This window comes from Haliotis rubra, unplaced genomic scaffold (genome assembly GCF_003918875.1).
Source record: "Haliotis rubra isolate DU_JTF1 unplaced genomic scaffold, ASM391887v1 Scf925, whole genome shotgun sequence".
NCBI lineage: Eukaryota > Metazoa > Mollusca > Gastropoda > Lepetellida > Haliotidae > Haliotis > Haliotis rubra.
In genome coordinates, this window is record NW_025767663.1 from 197,751 (window position 1) to 218,221 (window position 20,471).

General features: G+C 39.9%; 1 protein-coding gene across 1 annotated transcript in view; it reads right to left on the bottom strand.

Annotated features, from left to right (window-relative positions):
• Positions 1–19,966, bottom strand: part of LOC124264459 (tRNA pseudouridine synthase Pus10-like) — a 44,185-nt gene extending 24,219 nt beyond the window's left edge. The window contains exons 1-12 of the mRNA XM_046699201.1: positions 19,935–19,966; positions 19,142–19,276; positions 17,267–17,389; positions 16,747–16,833; positions 15,214–15,248; positions 12,948–13,059; positions 12,024–12,085; positions 10,890–10,935; positions 9,043–9,116; positions 3,252–3,334; positions 2,256–2,381; positions 2,042–2,098 (exon numbers count right to left, since the gene is read on the bottom strand). Coding sequence (XP_046555157.1) covers positions 2,042–2,098; positions 2,256–2,381; positions 3,252–3,334; positions 9,043–9,116; positions 10,890–10,935; positions 12,024–12,085; positions 12,948–13,059; positions 15,214–15,248; positions 16,747–16,833; positions 17,267–17,389; positions 19,142–19,276; positions 19,935–19,952 — 958 coding nt within the window. The 5' untranslated portion in view covers positions 19,953–19,966. The remainder of the gene's footprint in view (positions 1–2,041; positions 2,099–2,255; positions 2,382–3,251; positions 3,335–9,042; positions 9,117–10,889; positions 10,936–12,023; positions 12,086–12,947; positions 13,060–15,213; positions 15,249–16,746; positions 16,834–17,266; positions 17,390–19,141; positions 19,277–19,934) is intronic.
• Between the last annotated feature and the right edge of the window lie 505 nt (positions 19,967–20,471).

A 20,471-nucleotide genomic window follows, 5' to 3' on the forward strand; every position in this document is an offset into this window, starting at 1 on the left:
GTACATATGGATCATCAATCAGCAAGTTGACCATGGTGTACATATGGAGCATCGTTCAGCAAGTTGACCATGAGGTACAGGGTACATATGGTTCATTGATCAGCAAGTTGACTAGGGGTACATATGGATCCTCGTTCAGCAAGTTGACCATGAGGTACAGGGTACATATGGTTCATCGTTCAGCAAGTTGACTACGGGGTACAGGGTACATATGGTTCATCGTTCAGCAAGTTGAGCATGAGGTACAGGGACATATGGATCATTGATCAGCAGGTTGACTATGGGGTACATAGAGATTATCGTTCAGCAAGTTGACTACGGGGTACAGGGTACATATGGATCATCAATCAGCAAGTTGACCATGAGGTACAGGGTACATATGGATCATCGTTCAGCAAGTTGACCATGATACCCATGGTACATATGGATCATCGATCAATCAGCAAGTTGACTAGGGGTACAGGGTACATATGGTTCATCGATCAGCAAGTTGACTAGGGGTACATATTGATCATCATTCAGCAAGTTGACCATGAGGTACAGGGTATATATGGATCTTCGATCAATCAGCAAGTTGACTAGGGGTACAGGGTGCATAAGGATCATCGTTCAGCAAGTTGACCATGAGGTACAGGGTACATATGGATCTTCGATCAAACAGCAAGTTGACTAGGGGTACAGGGTGCATAAGGATCATCGTTCAGCAAGTTGACCATGAGGTACAGGGTACATATGGATCTTCGATCAAACAGCAAGTTGACTAGGGGTACAGGGTGCATATGGATCATCGTTCAGCAAGTTGACCATGAGGTACAGGGTACATATGGATCATTGATTAGCAGGTTGACTATGGGGTACATATGGATTATCGTTCAGCAAGTTGACTACGGGGTACAGGGTACATATGGATCATCAATCAGCAAGTTGACCATGAGGTACAGGGTACATATCGATCATCGTTCAGCAAGTTGACCATGATACCCATGGTACATATGGATCATCGATCAATCAGCAAGTTGACTAGGGGTACAGGGTACATATGGTTCATCGATCAGCAAGTTGACTAGGGGTACATACTGATCATCATTCAGCAAGTTGACCATGAGGTACAGGGTACATATGGATCATAGATTAATCAGCAAGTTGACTAGGGCAAGGGTACATATGGTTCATAGGGTACATACATATTGATCATCATTCAGCAAGTTGACCATGAGGTACAGGGTACATATGGATCATGGATTAATCAGCAAGTTGACTAGGGGTACAGGGTACATATGGTTCATCGATCGGCAAGTTGACGGGGTACATATTGATCATCATTCAGCAAGTTGACCATGAGGTACAGGGTACATATGGATCATGGATTAATCAGCAAGTTGACTAGGGGTACAGGGTACATATGGTTCATCGATCAGCAAGTTGACTAGGGGTACATATTGATCATCATTCAGCAAGTTGACCATGAGGTACAGGGTACATATGGATCTTCGATCAATCAGCAAGTTGACTAGGGGTACAGGGTGCATATGGATCATCAATCAGCAAGTTGACCATGAGGTACAGGGTACATATGGATCTTCGATCAATCAGCAAGTTGACTAGGGGTACAGGGTACATATCGATCATCGTTCAGCAAGTTGACCATGAGGTACAGGGTGCATATGGATCATCGATCAATCAGCAAGTTGACTAGGGGTACAGGGTACATATGGTTCATCGATCAGCAAGTTGACTAGGGGTACATATTGATCATCATTCAGCAAGTTGACCATGAGGTACAGGGTACATATGGATCATCGATTAATCAGCAAGTTGACTAGGGGTACAGGGTACATATGGTTCATCGATCAGCAAGTTGACTAGGGGTACATATGGATCTTCGTTCAGCAAGTTGACCATGAGGTACAGGGTACATATGGATCATCGATTAATCAGCAAGTTGACTAGGGGTACAGGGTACATATGGATCATCCAGCTATGACTTGACCACTAGGTGCAATTGGGATATGCAATTGGGATACGACAGGTGCACACTCACCTGTCCCCAACATCCGGACATCCACATCTTCTCTTCCTGATGATGACAACTTGTGATCTGCATGTAGAATATATATCAGTCATGTAGTGTACAACCACTTCAAGTATATCTGTCCTACGTTAGTGTCCATAGTGTCTTAATACATCTACCTTCATCAGTACAATGTTGAGGTCATTGAGTTTTGAATGGCTCTATATTGTAAGTGCATCTGTACCTGTTGGCTTGAACTTGTCAAGGATGATCCCACAAAGCAGTTCCTGAACTGACGTCTCGGACTTGCGGCCACCATCAACAATCCATGGCGTCTGGCTGAGATTACGGCTGTATTTGTTGTATCTGCCTAATCAATCAAATTAAGCTTAGAAAGTAGGTGAAGAGATGAGGTGAGGTGAGGTGAGGTGAAATTGGGTTTTACGTCGTGCTTGAGAATATTTCGCTCATATGACGACGTGCATGCGAGTGTATGTGTATGTGTGGCTGCTTGTACTAGCCCAGACTTAAGCTGGTTTTATAGTGCTAGCCCACTGAGATACCATGCCGCAGTGAAGCATGAATACCCACTCAGACACATTATACTGACTCCGAGCCGACCAGTCCTTGTTGTACCCATAATGCCGAGAGCCAGGCAGGGACCAACAAGTACCATATTTTATTGTATTTTGGTATTACGCGGTCGGGGATCGAACCCGCGACCTTCCGCTCTCTGGGCGGACGCTCTAACCACTACGGTTGTAGGTGAAGAGGCTTATATACACCAAGGAAATTGAAACATCTTTCATCATCATCAGCAGCAGCAGCAGCATACCCTTAATCATAATCATCATGTCTACTCTACAACTTATATCATCATCATCATCATCTCCCTTATAATCATAATCACTATGTCTACTCTACAACTTATATCATTATCATCATCATCATCATCATCTCCCTTATAATCATAATCACTATGTCTACTCTACAACTTATATCATTATCATCATTATAAGCATACTCTTTGTAATCATGTCTACTCTACAACTTCATCATCATCATCATGTTACATTTAATATATACCATCATATTTATTGCTTCAATCTCAATGACAACCAAAACATCTCAATGATCATGATAATCACATGGACGCTTTTCACTAGTTTCATCTCTGCCAGCAGTATCCTTATCATCATCATCATCATCACTTCAACAACCAAACACTGCAACATGTTACCTGCTATAAAGACGGATTCATGTGAGCACCCCAGCCGGTAATGACACTTGCTGGCTGGCCGGGCAGGGGGACATGTGTAGCACCTGAGGGGGAACACCACAAAAACCAATACTCAGTCTCAAACATCATGTCTGGATACATTAGTTACAATCTGTTTCATCCCTTCTGTGACGTGTACCTCGTAGGAGTGAGTTTGGTTTTACGCCGCACTCAGCAATATTCCAGCCATATGGCAGCGGTCTGTAAATAATCAAGTCTGGACCAGACAATCCATTGATCAACAGCATGAGCACTGATCTACGCAATTGGGATCCGATGACATGTGTCAACCAAGTCAGTGAGCCTGACCATCCAATTAAGTTAGACGCCTCTTACGACAAGCATGGGTTGCTGAAGATTAAGTCTGCCCGGATCTTCACAGGCAGTATATTGTAGGACTATACGCCAAGTGCACTGCAGGTAGCTGATGTCAGTGTATTGATTTTTGGTTGATTGTTTTAAAAAATTTACTCTTCTCATGCAGATGATAGCTACTTAGTTTCAATGTTCATTTTGTCAATTATTCATCAATAATTATAACTATGATTTGTTACGAGTGGAGAGATCAATCACACAACAGTGCGTTAAACATTTCTCCCAAAATGTTTAACGCATTAACTTCTATATATAACTGCGTCAAGGGACGGGTTCGTGATAGCTCTTCATCTTTATCTCAACTATTTGATTGCCCACATGGCTTGTGTCAAGGGTGCGTTTTAAGCCCCTTGATCTTTTCCTTCTTTATCAATGAATTAGCTTTAGAAGTTGAGTCAAGCTGTTACCCTGGAATACAATTGCACCCTGATGTTGTACAAATATTCCTTCTGTTATTTGCTGATGATATAGTGTTATTTGCTGATACTATATATGGTCTACAAAAACGTATTAATGTTCTAGAAGGCTTTCGTGAAAGTCATCAGTTATCAGTAAACATAGAAAAAACTAAAGTTGTTGTTTTTAAGAATGGCAGCAAGATATCGAAACATGAGAAATGGTTTTTGAATGGGAATCTACTAGAAACTAGTCTTATAAATATTTAGGTGTTATTTTTTCAAGATCCCTGTCATGGACTTTTCATGTAAATAGTGCAGCTTTACAGGCGAAATTTTTTTATATAGTGTGCTTAAATCTCTACATATATTTAATCCATTGCCATATGATCTTTTTTTAAAGATTTTTGACTCTAAAATTAGTCCCATTCTCCTCTATGGTTCGGAAATATGGGGCTTAGATAATTATAAAGAAGTTGAAATTTTACAAATGTTTGCATGTAAACGATTTCTTGGGGTTAAATGTGGATGTGGACGTTATCCAATGTATATTTAGGAGATAAACCTACTGTGTGGGAAAATCAGAGGTATATAACGTAATTATAATAGCTCTAAATCTCATTTAACGCCAGCAGTAGCGTGAGGTTTTAAATGAACAATTTAGAGCTATTATAATTTCGTTATATACCTCTGATTTTCCCACACAGTGGGTTTATCTCCATTCTACCATGGCAATTTTATGAACAATTTCAGGTGGAGCTCTTTCTTTGGTTACGAGTCAATGCGTGAAGCGGCCTCACATTCCAATCTCAAGTGGCATCGCCGAACGGGTGATTGGCGGCAAACCGTCAATGACTAACAAACTCCAGATTCAGTAATAACAAATCACATTTTGTTTTTCAATGCATTAATCACCAATCATTAACTGATAAGTTGGAAAACATATATCAAATAAGTTTAAAAAGCTTGGTTCACATTTGAAAATTCCACCGTAGACCCTTTCCCCACCAGAATAATGGCAGCAACCTCATGGCCTTGACCTTTTCTCGAAGTCATTGTTTACATTTACGGGCAAATTTGGAAAGATGTTACAGGAGAGCCTCTGACAGTTTTTGCTAAGGTTAACCTGATTGTATGACTGAGATAGTCTTTGATATCTAATTACTGGTACTGGTACAAAATTTAAGAGTAGAGGCTTTTGCTGTAACGAGAAGTCCGTGTTAAAATCGAATTTAGGTACTGTTGAATTTTGCGCCCAGTCAACTTGCGATTTCACGCACCTCGTCTGCGTGCGCGACAGCTGTGGTGACTCTTACACTCATGTGTGTACTTTGTGCTCAAATTCGATTCTCACGGATATTATTTTTTAATTTTGGAAAGTGTTTTGTGACCTAGTGGCTTCAAAGTGTAGTGAATTCAAATTGAATCGGATTGGCTGGCATGTTCGCGAGTCTGTTGACAAAGACCCTGATTTGTGGTGATATTTCCGAAAGGATGGATCAGGACATGAGGGTGTACCTCTGGCAAACACACGGTAAGGTAATTAATTATACTTTAATAGACTACTTTAGATCAAGCAGTGTAATGGATAAGAGGGATCATGACTAAGCTAAATAACTTTTTCAACGATATTATACTTTCAGAAAAAAAATATGTTGGGCTAAACAGAACGGTTTGAAGATTCTGTAATTGTGTTTTACTACCGCTAAATTTGAAACAGGACAAATTTCAAATATCATTTTGTTTGAATTGATAACCCAACTGTTTATTTATGTGGACGGAAAGCATTAAAATTTCTTCGGCGTTCGATGTTAGTGCATCCTCCGGTACCGGATCAAAATCAGTGGCGATATCGTTGACGAAAGCTGATAATTAATTTAACACGGAAATTAGCAGTCTGACATAACATAGAATCAACGTAAACATATTTGTTTTTGCTGAATTTTTATTCGGAAAGCAGACGATGTTTTGATCTTGTTTGACTGAATATTTGTTTCCATGCTTTCGAAGTACTTTTGTATGTATAAACACCTATTGCTGTGATTTACGCAAGTAGTGAGTCGAGCCCGTCATCGCTAAATCCATCTTTAAAGACATGTGTAATTTCCGACAGGTTGTTTGGTGTCCGCCATGTTGGTGGGCAGACAAAAATAGTGCATTACCGTAAACCATGTATGATTGCGCAAGGGAAACAGAGACCTGTATAACGTGATTATATACCTCTGAATGACTTTAATTAACCAATCACAATCCAGTGTTTACTGAAGTCATGGTAGAATTTTACTTATAAAAGGGCCGTTGCCTACTGGTGTAAAATATGCAATATGTCTGATACGAGATTTGTGAACAAATGTTATAAGTTATTAGTTCTAGATTGTATCAAGGGGAAAAGTAACTGGGCCGCTAAAATCAAACATATTCTCTACATGTATGGATTTGGCTATCTTTGGGAGGAACAATGTGTAGTTGGTGTTAGAAATTTTATGTTGGTGTTTGTATACAGACTTAAAGTATCTTATGAGCAAGATTGGCATGCAGCCCTCAATAGCAGCACTAAATATTCAACATATATTTCGTTTAAATCATCATTTGGCTAGGGCTTCGTTTGCTCAATTTAGATGTTATTCACACCGGCTTCGAATTGAAACTGGAAGATATGCTAATGAACTGACTGACTGAGTTAGGTTTTACGCTGCTTTTAGCAATATTCCAGCAATATCACGGCAGGGGACACTATAAATGGGCTTCACATATTGTACCCATGTGGGGATTCGAACCCGGGTCTTCGGCGTGACGAGTCAACGCTTTAACCACTAGGCTACACCACCGACCCATATGCTAATGAAACTAAAGTTGATAGATTACGTCTTGTAAGCAAAGAACGATATATTGAAGATGAATACCATTTTTTATTAGTATGTAATGTATACCAAGATCTAAGGTCTTTACTTTTGCCAAAGAAATATTATTTGAATCCTACTGTACATAAATTTAACATGTTAATGTCAGAGATAAATCCAGAAACTTAAATTTTTTTTAGCAGTGTATGTATATAAAGCTATGCATCTTAGACAGTCATTTGTACATATTGTAACATAACCGAACCGTATGTTATTGTTTATATTGTATATTGTATATACTCTCTCATAGTCAATTGTAAATGTAGAATTGGCCTGTGGCCTCCACTACAAGAAATAAAGATTGATTGATTAACAATGTAAAATAGTTTTAACAAGAAGACAAAGTCATCAATATCCCCCGCAATGGCAAAATACTCTTCATGATTATGTCTACGAGTTATGATTATGTCAAATATTTAGGTGTGTATATAGAAAAGTGGAAGGAGAGTATTGAAAGGTTTTAGAAGTTCTGCTCCAGAAAGGAGCACTATCACCAATTTCAGTCTATGTCAAACTTGTTGCCATGGAAATGCCAAAAATATTTTATTCAGAAATCCAAAACTACCAAAAGGCACCAGTACACCACCAAACCAATCTATGTGCCCAGTTTGGTGAAGAAACAGTGAACAGTTTTAAAGTTCTGCTCTGGAAAAGAGTACTACCACCAATTTCAGGCTAAGTCAAACTTGTTGCCATGGAAATGCAAAAATATTATATTCAGAAAACCAAAACTACCAAAAGGCACCAGTTCACGACCAGATTTCTCTATGTGCCAAGTTTGGTGAAGAAACATTGAACGGTTTTAGAGTTCTGCTCCGGAAAAGAGTACTACCACCAATTTCAGTCTAAGTCAAACTTGTTGCCATGGAAAAGCAAAAAATATTATATTCAGAAAACCCAAACTACCAAAAGGCACCAGTTCACCATCAGATCTATCTATGTGCCAAGTTTGGTGAAGAAACATTAAACAGTTTTAGAGTTCTGCTCCGGAAAAGAGTACTACCACCAATTTCAGTCTAAGTCAAACTTGTTTCCATGGAAATGCAAAAAATATTACATTTAGAAATCCAAAACTACCAGAAGGCACCAGTATACAACCAGATCTATCTATGTGCCAAGTTTGGTGAAGAAATAGTGAACGGTTTTAGAGTTCTGCTCCGGAAAAGAGTACTACCACCAATTTCAGTCTAAGTCAAACTTGTTGCCATGGAAACGCAAAAAATATTTTATTCAGAAATCCAAAACTACCAAAAGGCACCAGTAGACCACCAGATCTATCTATGTGCCAAGTTTAGTGAAGAAACATTGAACGGTTTTAGAGTTATGCTCAGGAAAGGCAAATGTGCACGGACGCACACACAGACGGACAGACGGAGTCCATTTTAATACCCCCCGCAAAACGCGTTGCAGGGGATAATAATGGCAGTCTATTCATATGCACAAATGTGAAAAAGAAGGTATCATTGGTTAGAAGTCTTACTTTGGTTATACAACTGTTCCTGTTCCAACCCATTCCTCAGAATAATAACACATAAATCCATCAAATGAAATCCACGCAATGCCTACATGGCATATTCAGATAGTCAGTTTAAACCTGCCGACATGCTAATCCTTTCATTTCACTCCCGACCTGGGCACTGGACACTTTCTGTTTAACCTTGTTTGAAGAAGTCAAAAGCCCAAGCTACAATTATATAACCCCTTTGTAGATTGATTACCCCAGCTGAAGCAAAGACAATGAAAAGTGGTCAGCGGTAAAGCAGAGCTTCTGAGTTGAACAGGTGTTTTGGTGAATAGGTATTTTAGGGGAGAAAAGGGAACATAACTATACCGGATCTTCACGGGTAAGGTGACCAACTGCTTGATTGATGCATCCTATCACAGTTGCATAGATTGCTCATGATATCATTCACTGGATTGTTTGGTCCATACACGATTATTTACAAACAACAGTCATAGAGCTAGAAAACAGCTGAGTGTTGTGTAACACAACAAGCAAACAAAACATCTGGATATCCCATTAATCACTATATGTTTTAAGTTACCAGTTCCAGCAAAAAATACACCATCATCAGTACTTACTCCTGGAATTTTCCATCACTGATTTCTCGGACAGCTTTCGCCACATTTGTTCTTGTGAATGTCTCGAAGTCAAACTGTGGTAATTAGTGGAAATAAAGATAGAATATATAATCATGTAATATTTAGTCAATCCTAATTGGAAATGATGAATGATTAAATAACCCAAAATAGGGATAAGTGCACAAAACATAAATAAGACACTGATAAGATGCTGAAACCTCTGTACCCAACAGGATCTGAAATCTGACGATCTATGATCGATCATGGAAAAAGTTGTTTAAGAAAACTATCATGTAATATTGCTCTATTTTCATGCTTCACTCCGAGGGGTGACAAACGGCTGGTGGAACAGCGCCACCACCGCAACTGAGCACAGCCGGGTGAGATGACCCCTACTGGACAGGAAACAGCCGGCACAGTTCCACCAGCCGTTTGTCACCCCTCAGTGCCGTAGTTTGAAGCTAAAATTCGTAGCGACTACGAAAAATCGTAGAGGATGGCATCTCTGAAGATTCATTTGAAAAATCAAGCACAATTTTGTTTGGGTTTACTCCCGATTTTGACAGTCTGAATTTTGACAGTGAAATTTCACACTTCTGTAATTGATCTACCCAGTTGTCCCAATTTTGACAGTGAGCTTACCAGTCGTCCCAATTTTTTACAGTCCTCGGCTCACACATGTTAATTAATCCCTGACTAGCCCTGACTGATTGTGGGAGCTACTGTAACAGAATACGACTAAAACCTAAGACTAAAACAAAAAAGACTAAAACTAAAACAGTTTATTCTTGAAAGTCAACCACTTCAAAGTCGTCAATCACTGAGCAACACTGAGAGCCAGCACACTGCCACAGGCAGAAAAATATGACACCATAATTCTGTCACATGTCATGTATCTCAAACCAAGTTGGTACAAAGTTGCTGAAGCATTTACAACACGATGTCTCTTCATCTGTTTCTGCCCACCCTGCAGCTGTATAATATACACTTCTTTGTTAGTCCCAGTTTTGACAGCGAAACTTCACACCTTAACAGATCAGTGGCCAAGATGCTGTCAAGAATGGGACACTACCGTTGTTAGACTATCTGGGTATGAAACTTTTGTATGTGTATGCTAGCAACTAGAACATAATGAGCTTATGGTGATTTAGTTTGAATAACTTATCGGGAGCTCTGAGTAACTGACAGTAAGTAAAGCCACTTTTAACTGAACATCAGATACATCAACAAAATCAACTGGCTCATGAAATGCCTGCTTAATGTGGGAGACATGGGTAAATATGAGATTCAAAACCACAATCACAGGATCCTGGCATGCAAAGGGACACAACTCCGCTCATCAAATGAACAAGAATAATGATCATGTAATAACTGGTGTTCACTGACACCTTCATCATTAATCAGTTTCACTGTACAAAATGAAAGATGAAGAATCACAATCATAATCACTCCTAAATCACTGACCGCCTCCGTGGTGTAGTGGTTAGAGCGTCCGCCCGGAGAGTGGCAGGTCGCCGGTTCGATCCCCAACCGCGTCATACTAAAAGATGTTAACATATGGTACTTGTTGGTCCCTGCCTGGCGTTCAGCATTAATGGGTACAACAAGGACTGGTCGGCTCGGAGTCAGTATAATGTGTCTGAGTGGGGTATTCATGCTTCACTGCGGCATGGTAACTCAGTGGGCTAGCACTATAGAACCAGCTTAAGTCTGGGCTAGTACAAGCAGCCGCACATACATACACACGCATGCACGTCGTCATATGAGCGAAATATTCTCAAGCACGACGTAAAACCCAATTTCACCTCACCTCACCTCACCCAAATCACTGTCAGAACAATAATTACCTTTTTCATTTTGCGTCTTCGGAAAACATGAGGCTGAACATCAAGGCTGGAAAACATGGTGAAGAGAAGACTAAACACACACAACACAACAGCTTATATGTTCAATATGGTCACAAATATCCTGGGAAGAGTCTCGATATCATAACACGATTTGTCAAGATTTAGTACAGATACCTGGCAGTAAAATCTACTACTACTTACATTTGATATGCCTTATCATATTAATGGAGATGTTCCATGTTACCTATGTAATGGAGGGACTTGATTTCATAAAATGTATTCAACATGTCCTCTACTGTTACATGTGGAACAGAATCAGTCCTTGCCGTGCTGCAGTATATTTGGTAGTTTCAACAGTATACTTGCAAGTTGCATTTATCATTGACCTTCTTAGTTACATGGGCAGCGGGGTAGCCTAATGGTTAAAGCGATCGCTCGACACATGGAATACCCAGGTTCGATTCCCCACATGGTACAATGTGTAAAACCCATTTCTCGTGTCCATCGCGGTGATATTGCTGGAATATTGCTAAAAGTGGCGTAACACCATACTCACTCACTCTTAGTTACATGAAATATCAGGTGACAATATCCCACTGACAATGACAGACTGCACAGAGTGCATTCTACATATATATTGAACAGGCTAATAAATACCACTTGCTACACAAGATGTAAACAAACAGAAATAAAAGGATTGACTTCAAGATTCTCTGCCTCACCTATCAGTCTTTCTACAACTCAGGACCTTCCTACCTTCAAGACCTACTGACACATTCCTCTCCAGAAAGAACTCTACGATCATCACAACAACTGTTGCTCGCTGCCCCAAGCTATAATCTAAAATCGTTTGGCCCAAGAACCTTTTCATATGCAGCAGCTTCTCTGTGGAACTCTTTCCAAATCGAGTTAAAATCATCTCCTTCCCTAAATGACTTTCATTCAGCACAATGTTCTTATTTCAATCCTATTAATGTACTCTACAAATAGACGATATACACTTTATACATGTTTAATGTTCCATTAAAGTATGTGGTGCAACCACTTTGTCTGTTGTGCAGTCAGATGTTAACTAGGTGGGAAGAGAAAACCCTAAAATCGCACCCTAAATGTAGAATAGGATTATATACTTACAGGAAGTTGCATTCTTTCTCTGCATCATCGTGAGTGAAGCTGACTGATATATCAAACTGACTCTGTAAAGGATCACAAAGGTGAGTAAGTGAATATTGTTTTATGTTTGGAATCAATACTGTAGTTTGTGAAGTTTGGTCGGCAGCACTCACAGCAAAAATACCTTGGTTTACGCAATGCTGAAACCTGATAGAAAGTGGACTGAAACTTAAGTTTCCAATTAGAATTCAATGAGTTTCCACAGGAACGGAAACTTGCAATTACCCACTTTCTACAGGTTTCCGCAGGGTATCCATTACCCAGACTCCAACAGGTTTCCGTTGAGTTTCAGTTAACTTAGAATCCATCAGGTTTCCTGTCTGATACCCAGACTTGAACAGGTTTCCGCATAGTTTCAGTTACCAACAATCCGACATAGATTCTGCAGCATTTCAGTTACTCGGGTTTACAGGTTTTCATATGCGTTTCATAGAGATTATTCTTATTCATTCCTACTGAATTTGTTATAATCGTCATGTTAAAAATATATATTCATGTTTAATGTGACATTCACTATGATTCAGGACTATCACCCTGCAGCAAGCAGGTCTGCATGTCCAGGCATTGACCACTGACCATCCACTTCTGGACGGATGGTCTAAAAGTATGTTGAGTTTGGGGCTAGTTAGCACTTGAGTCGGCAGACACAAACTACTGTTTAACCTGAGATGAAATGGTTACATGATCTAGGCATTTTGGTTCACTCATTGCTCACTTTGAGCTGGTATAATTATACCAGTATCCATGACAACTGTGGTACCATGGTAATGGAAACTGATTCCGTTTGTACAACTCACTCTCAGCTGGAATGATTGATTATACCAGTATCCAAGACAACTCTGGTACCAAGGTAACAGAAACTAATTCTGCTTGTGTACTACTCACCTTGAGCTGGAATGAAGAACCCAATATCCGAGACAGCTCTGGACCAGAGAACCACTTCCAGACGTCCTTCACTGATGGGATAGCTTCATCATCCAAACCACGATATGCAAAACTGGATTTGAAAAACATGACTTTTCAGATGCTTTGTACTAAGCCACTATACCGCCTCAAGAACAACAAAGTAAGGGGGGCATCATCTTAGGAGTTTATTCTGGGACTTAGAACAGGGCAATACACATGCAACCAAACCATTACAAGCATATCACAACAAACTAACTTCAGTGGACAACATTAGCATTGGCATGATGCAGATTTAAACCCATAATCATTGGTTTTTGCACATCAAAGGGACATAATTCTGAGTGATGAACACTAATCTTTAGTTTGAGGGTGCGAGTTAAGTTTTACGCCACTCTCAGCAATATTTCAGCTAAATTGCAGTGGTCTGTAAATAATTGAGTCTGGACCAGAAAATCCAGTGATCAACAGCATGAGCATCGATCTGCGTAATTGGGAACCAATGACATGTCAACCATGTCAGCGAGCCTGACCATCTGATCTCATTAGTCGCCTCTTATGACAAGCATGGGCTGCTGAAGATCAATTCTAATCCGGAGAGGCGTCTCTCGTACGCGTAACGGTTGTGTGAGGGCAGTTTGTTTGTCTATGACGAGCAGTGGGAGGAAAGTAGACATGTTTCAAAGCGATGGCACACCTATGTGCGTTCGTGTACATGAAAATGTACTTACATGAGGGATATCAGCACTGAATAAGCTTTCAGGAAATATTAAAATCTTGTTTCTGTGAAATTGGCACATAGGTCAAAATTGTCGTCAAAAACTGACTACTTTTGCTTGTGATTCTAAGAGGCGTCTCTTGTACGCTAAACGGGGCTGTGAGGGCAGTTTGTTTGTCTATGACGAGCAGTGGGAAGAAAGTAGACATGTTTCAAAGCGATGGCACACCTATGTGCGTTCGTGTACATGAAAATGTACTTACATGAGGTATATCTGCACTGAATAAGCTTTCAGAAAATATTATAATCATGTTTCTGTGAAACTGGCACATAGGTCAAAATTGTCGTCAAAAACTGACTACTTTTGCTTGTGATTCTGAGAGGCGTCTCGCGTACGCGTAACGGGGGTGTGAGGGCGGTTTGTTTGTTTGTGACGAGCAGTGGGAGGAAAGTAGATGTTTCAAAGGGATGGCACACCTATGTGCGTTCGTGTACATGAAAATGTACTTACATGAGGTATATCTGCACTGAATAAGCTTTCAGAAAATATTATAATCATGTTTCTGTGAAGCTGGCACATAGGTAAAAATTTTCGTCAAAAACTGACTAATATGACAGCAAACTGAAAATTTACGCAGGCGCATTGTTTTTACATCGGTAGAAGTGACTCCCTCTCTTAGTCCCTTTTTCCAATGATCATACTTCCACCAATATATAGGCCGTATAAAAAATGTTAGTCGTCATTTTGTATTAATTTATTATATATCCTCTTTGTTGTAACGCAAGAAAAAGATCCCCATATATAGTACGTACGCTTCTGACAGTCCAAGTGTTTTGACTGAACAATTTAGTCAGGCACCAGTTACCTCCCCTTAATGACTCGCTTCCCCAGTCACTTCTACGGGAGACGGTTCGCTCAGTTTTAAAGAAAGTAAACATGTTTCAACACGATAACAAACGGGTGTGCGTTGGTGTGCCTCCAAAGCTGCATATATATTTCGAATCTGCAATGAATGAGCTTTCAGAAAATACTAAATGTAAGTTTCTGAAAAATATGCACATAGGTGAAATTCACTGTTCAATATCGACAAATATTGCCTAAATTTTGCACATTTTTCTCAACATTTGACTATTTAAAGTTATCTTTTTACGTTTTCATTCATGTCAATCAATAACTTGAACAGCTATCAATGACTGTAGCAAATTTTATTTCATTATTTTCGTAAATAACACTTTTAGACGTGTTTTTGTGTGACATGCAGAATTTCCCTGTCTGTGATCAGGCAGTCACGCGAATGAGTGACCCCCTCTCAGGTAGTCACTTGTACGCGTAACGGAGGACCGTCTCGCGTACACGTTACGTCCTCTACTGTTCATGGGTCTAATCTTTAGATATCACAGGGGATAGAGATTCTCAACTACAGGTCAAACTGCTGTTTCACTAACTGACCCAAAATGTTCTCAGAATGTGAGGTATTTCACTAAGATTACAATTCAACATGTTTATAGCATATGACGAAAACAACTTACTCAAATTTGTTCCCAAGGTGTAATGAAAGAGCATGCTGAAAGGAAAGGTATACAGTTAATACAACTATTGGCATGCAGTGCATCAAATCTCATTAGCATCATAGGTTTCAACTGTTTGCCATAGACAACATGGTCACAAACAACCATCTAGAAACCGGGTTTGCAGGAATGTATTTTCATTTGATTTATTACCATGGTTACCATAGTTATTGATGCCATGGAAATCAACACAATCTATACTTCTTATAAAGGATGAATGAACCAAGGCCACTCTTTGGAGTTAAGGCATGCATAGTTTTTCAAAAAGAGAGTAACTCATGTCAGTAAAACTTAAAATAACTCTGAGATGCTGTATTACTTGCCAGCTACCACTGAAAGTCCATGAAACTGGAAAGTAGCTTTCTTACTGATATTATTCATGTAGTCTGGATATATAACTGACTGACTGAGTTTGGTTTTAAGCCGCTTTAAGCAATATTCCAGCAACATCACGGCGGGGGACACCAGAAATGGGCTTCACACATTGTGCCCATGTGGGGATTCGAACCCGGGTCTTCGGCGTGACAAGCCAACGCTTTAACCATTAGGCTACCCCACCTCCCCTCTGGATATATAAATCATGATTACTTTGATTATAGAGTAATGTGACAATTCTTCGAATCTCATTATCATATGTCACACATTTATAATTCTGCTTGGCCATTTTACATCACATTTTTGTGAAATTTTACAAAATGTGACTTTACTGGCAGTTTGTCAACAGGCACTTTCCAGATACTGCTCACTGACAAAATGCCTTAAAAATATTTAATAATTAGGTCTGGACCAGAAATTTCAGTGATTCATATAGACTAGCAGTGAGCCTAGTCATCAGGTTACGATGACAAACAGAATACCGAGCTACTGGCTCTCAGGCAATCCATGTGCTTGTCTCTCACAACCAGCATGGTTTGCTTCGAACCAATTATAACCAATTAAATATCACTGTGGCATCATCACAATGTTCACATGTATTACCGAAATTCCTTTGACATACACATAGATACAAGCTTACAAGAATCCAGTAGTTTTTTACACAGAATACATCCATTGGTCATTTCTGTCTTCAGGATACCACAAATTCTAAATGAGTGAGTGAGGGAGTGAGTGAGTTTAGTTTTACGCCGCTCAGAGCAATTTTCCAGCTATATGGCAGTGGTCTGTAACTAATCGAGTCTGGACCAGACAATCCAGTGATCAACAGCATGAGTATCGATCTACACAAGTGGAATATGATGACATATGTCAGCCAAGTCAGCGAGCCCGACTATCCGATCCCGTTAGTTGCCTCTTACAACAAGCATGGGTTACTGAAGATCAATTCTAGCCCGGATGTTCATGGGTATCTAAATGAAGCTTTAAGATACTGGTAACACAGAAACCTAAACTTGCTCAACATGTAATGTTTTTATCCTAATTTAAAGAGAGGTTAATCTTAATACTTACTATTTGCCATTAACATTTTACATGAGGACAAGAAATATTGTTCCCTACCTCTCTGAGTATGTTGGAGACTGGCAGTGACAGTGAGCACTGATAGTTGATGAACTCAAAGCCATTCTTGTCCACACACTGCTTGATCTGCAACAGAGCGAGTTAAGCATTAAGCAATATTCCAGCAATATGACAAATAGGGGCACCAGAAATGGGCTTCACACAGATTTGAAATCGAAGATGTCAGACACAAGTAGAGTTCAGACAGTTAAAAATCAACATCAGCCCCTTGATATAGTTATGTGGTGCTGTTGTCAGATCTTTTTGGCGCCTCTAGAAATTGGATCTAGCCAGAACTGACCCCTAGGGAGACAAACATGTGCACTGAGTACCTATTCTAGGCAGAACTGACCCCAAGGGAGACAAACACAGGCAATGAGTACTTATTCTAGGCAGAACTGACCCCAAGGGAGACAACACAGGCAATGAGTACTTATTCTAGGCAGAACTGACCCCTAGGGAGACAAACACGGGCAACGAGTACTGATTCTAGCTCCAAGAGAGTGCTGTAACCTCTCACCTTCTGTAGGAAGTCTGTGCAGCAGAAGTCCTCTAAGATGCCCAGACACACGGGACAGGGAGGAGTTCCACTACTGCTCAGTTCCTCCTCTTCACACAGCTGGCACACAAGTTTCCGCAGGTCCTGCAACATTTGGTCCATTCCAGTCTAACATGAGCCCCTACCCCAACTAAGGAAATGTCAATCCAACCATGCAAGTATTTCTTTCAACTGGGACACAAGATGGACTGCTGTGGCCAGTTGGCTGATTGACAGACCAAGATCTGCCCTGCAGTAGAAACAGTGGGGCTGCAGTTGATTGGTACTCATTGTAGTCCTGCTGGGGCAGGCTTGGGGAGTGATTGGTGACACAAAGTATGATGTGAATACTGTAAATCTTGAAATTAATGCGAGCATTTTATTAATGCGTAAAATGCATCTGCACTTTTCTTGCATAATTATTATGACGCATTTCAGTCTGACCATGTCTGCTTAATAAAAGACAGAAAACGTAAATCTGTTCACACTACACATTACACCAATACAGGTCACTTCCTCATTACAGGTATCTTAAGCCACATGTAATTATCACTGGTTACAATCACTGGTCATTGTTTAAAGTCACTCAAGCACATCAGCCAGACCAGACATTCTCCAACCACTTGTTTGTTGAACAACGAGGAGAGTTCTAAGGATATACAACTTCTTTAATATAATATGAGCGCCGTTTCGGTGTAGCTACTACTGTAAGCAATATTGACCATTTGCTTGATAACGGTGTTAGTAGCTACACCGAAACGTTGCTCATATTATATTAAAGAAGTTGTAGATCCATAGAACTCTCCTCGTTGTTCATCACACCAACTTCTAAATGCCACTCAAACAAGTCACTTGTTTGTTGTACCTTGGTAGATGACTTGTGTCTTTCAAGTCGGATTACGTTTATACATGTTGTCATAAGACAAGTAGTAGCAAGCAATCACGTGATCAAACATGGCAGCGTAATCAAAACATCGTCAGCTCATTTCCATTCATTGCTTAACAAGCTCAATTCAGGTTATTTGGTAAATAACAAGTGTGAAAAGAAAAAAGAACAACACCAAAGATTCAGGGTGTCACATTTTATCATCAACACAGATTCCTGAGCTCGCATTAACTTCGTGACTCATTTTAGACTAGATCCTTGCACTCGCATTAAATTCGTGACGCATTAATTTCATGATTTACTGTATTTCCATCAAAACTGATATGAAAATTGTGAAATAACTCCACATTTTGACTGTTCTGAAGACTCAAAGTTCACACAAGCATCCCTGGCTAGCACAGTATCAATGATTGAATGTATAATGCTTGAGAGATTCAGTGATCCTGATGATCAATTTGTCCAGAAAGCATGCTGACTCACTTTTAGATTGTTCGAGAGACATTCTTGAAGTTAGTTAGTTAGAAATAGGAATGACAAGTCTTATGGATGATCAACTTCTTTATTGCACAATGGCGATGTTTCGTACGTATTAGATACTTATGCCACTTTCAAGATGAGGAAAACGGCATAAGTATCTATACCGAAACATCGCCATTGTACAATAAAGAAGTTGATCATCCATAAAGGCATGTCAGACTTTTAGATTGTTTCACATGTTTAGATTTATTATCAACTTCCACTACAGGATGGAAAATAATTAATATAATTGTTGGGTCCCATCTCTAAAATATCACTTAACTAATCACACTAATTTGGTCTTTGGCTGTCCTGAAAAGAGTGATATAAAATTAATGATGCCAAATGGCAAAGTGTTCATAAGCAGTCAAAAATTACAATTTTCTAGTTGAGAATGCCTTCAGATACTGTTTTTCCTGCAATCTCTCATTCTCTTCACAATGATATAAGATCACCTCTTGATTTGTTTTGTACACCCATGGTCTTTTCTCCCCCAGATATCGCAGAACACACCGAGGACAGCAGCCAATGTCTACCAAGGTTCCTGCAATCAGTGTCGTCTCTGCAGTGGTTGAGGTCAACAGCTCCAACTGAAATAGGGTTGCAAGCAATGGAGAAGTGTCTGTGTCAAATCTAGAAGCTGCCTCCAGTTACACGTACTTATGTCCAGTGTCATTGAAGTAAACTATCTAGTTATGTTACACCTAATCATATTTATGAATAGTTTAACCATATTAACTGAAGCTAATAACTGATTTATAGTAACTCATATATATATATGGAATCCAAGGTGGGTTTCTTCACATTAGCCGCGAGCCGCAATAGGGTCCTACAGTCAAGACATGACCCTGCACCGCGGCTTTCGCTTTACCTTTGGTTTCTTCACATCGAGCTTAAAATTATCGGGCTCGAACCTGAGCCCTTGTTGGCAAGAAGAAAAGAAAAAAACCCGCCCCGTCTGTAAAGTGTAATAGCCAGCGAAACATCTAGAGGTAAAAGGTCGAGACTTTGCCAGCATGGTATGTGCAGCTGAAAAACATATCGGTATCCAGCGATCTGTTCACGAAAATAGATGACGCGTATAACATATGACTCGACCGAGCAACTGAGAAAAAACTGACCACTTGTATGTCGACAACTGTCAGATATGTTAATTGATAAATTAAGCAAAACACTAGCACTCTGTGTCTGGAGCTAAATAATGTTCACCATAAGTTTCACGTTAGCAGAAAATATTTTCATGCTTACATCTGTGGGGGCAGCCATCTTGAGGGGTATTTCGAAAAGAGGTTAAACGATTTAAAACGAAACGAAACGACATCGCGGAAAGGGTCATGATTTGAAGTTGTTCAAATATAGTATCCGAATTAAACCGAGACAATGTTTCAATTCTACTAGTCAGTCACAAGAGACAGATATTGCTAGCTAAAACACAGACACAGAGAACTGTGCGTCTTTATCGAAAAAACATTCTTTTCGCGTAAGTAATAGTAAAAGTCCGCTTATATGGCGCTCATATCCAGGCACATTGCCTGCTCATGGCGCTACGTACATTACTATCCCCGGTCATAGGACACTATCGTACTTTCCGATACTTTTTCAACTCCCTGGGGATCATACAGCCATGCTGCCTGTTAGACGCAATGAACTTAACACTCACATTGCCAGCACATCCTCACGGGTACCCATTTTACAGCTTGGTGAACTGAGACAATGTGGATCTAAGTACATGTATCTTGTCCAAGGATACTACGCAAATGTGCCCACCTCGGGACCCGAAACTAG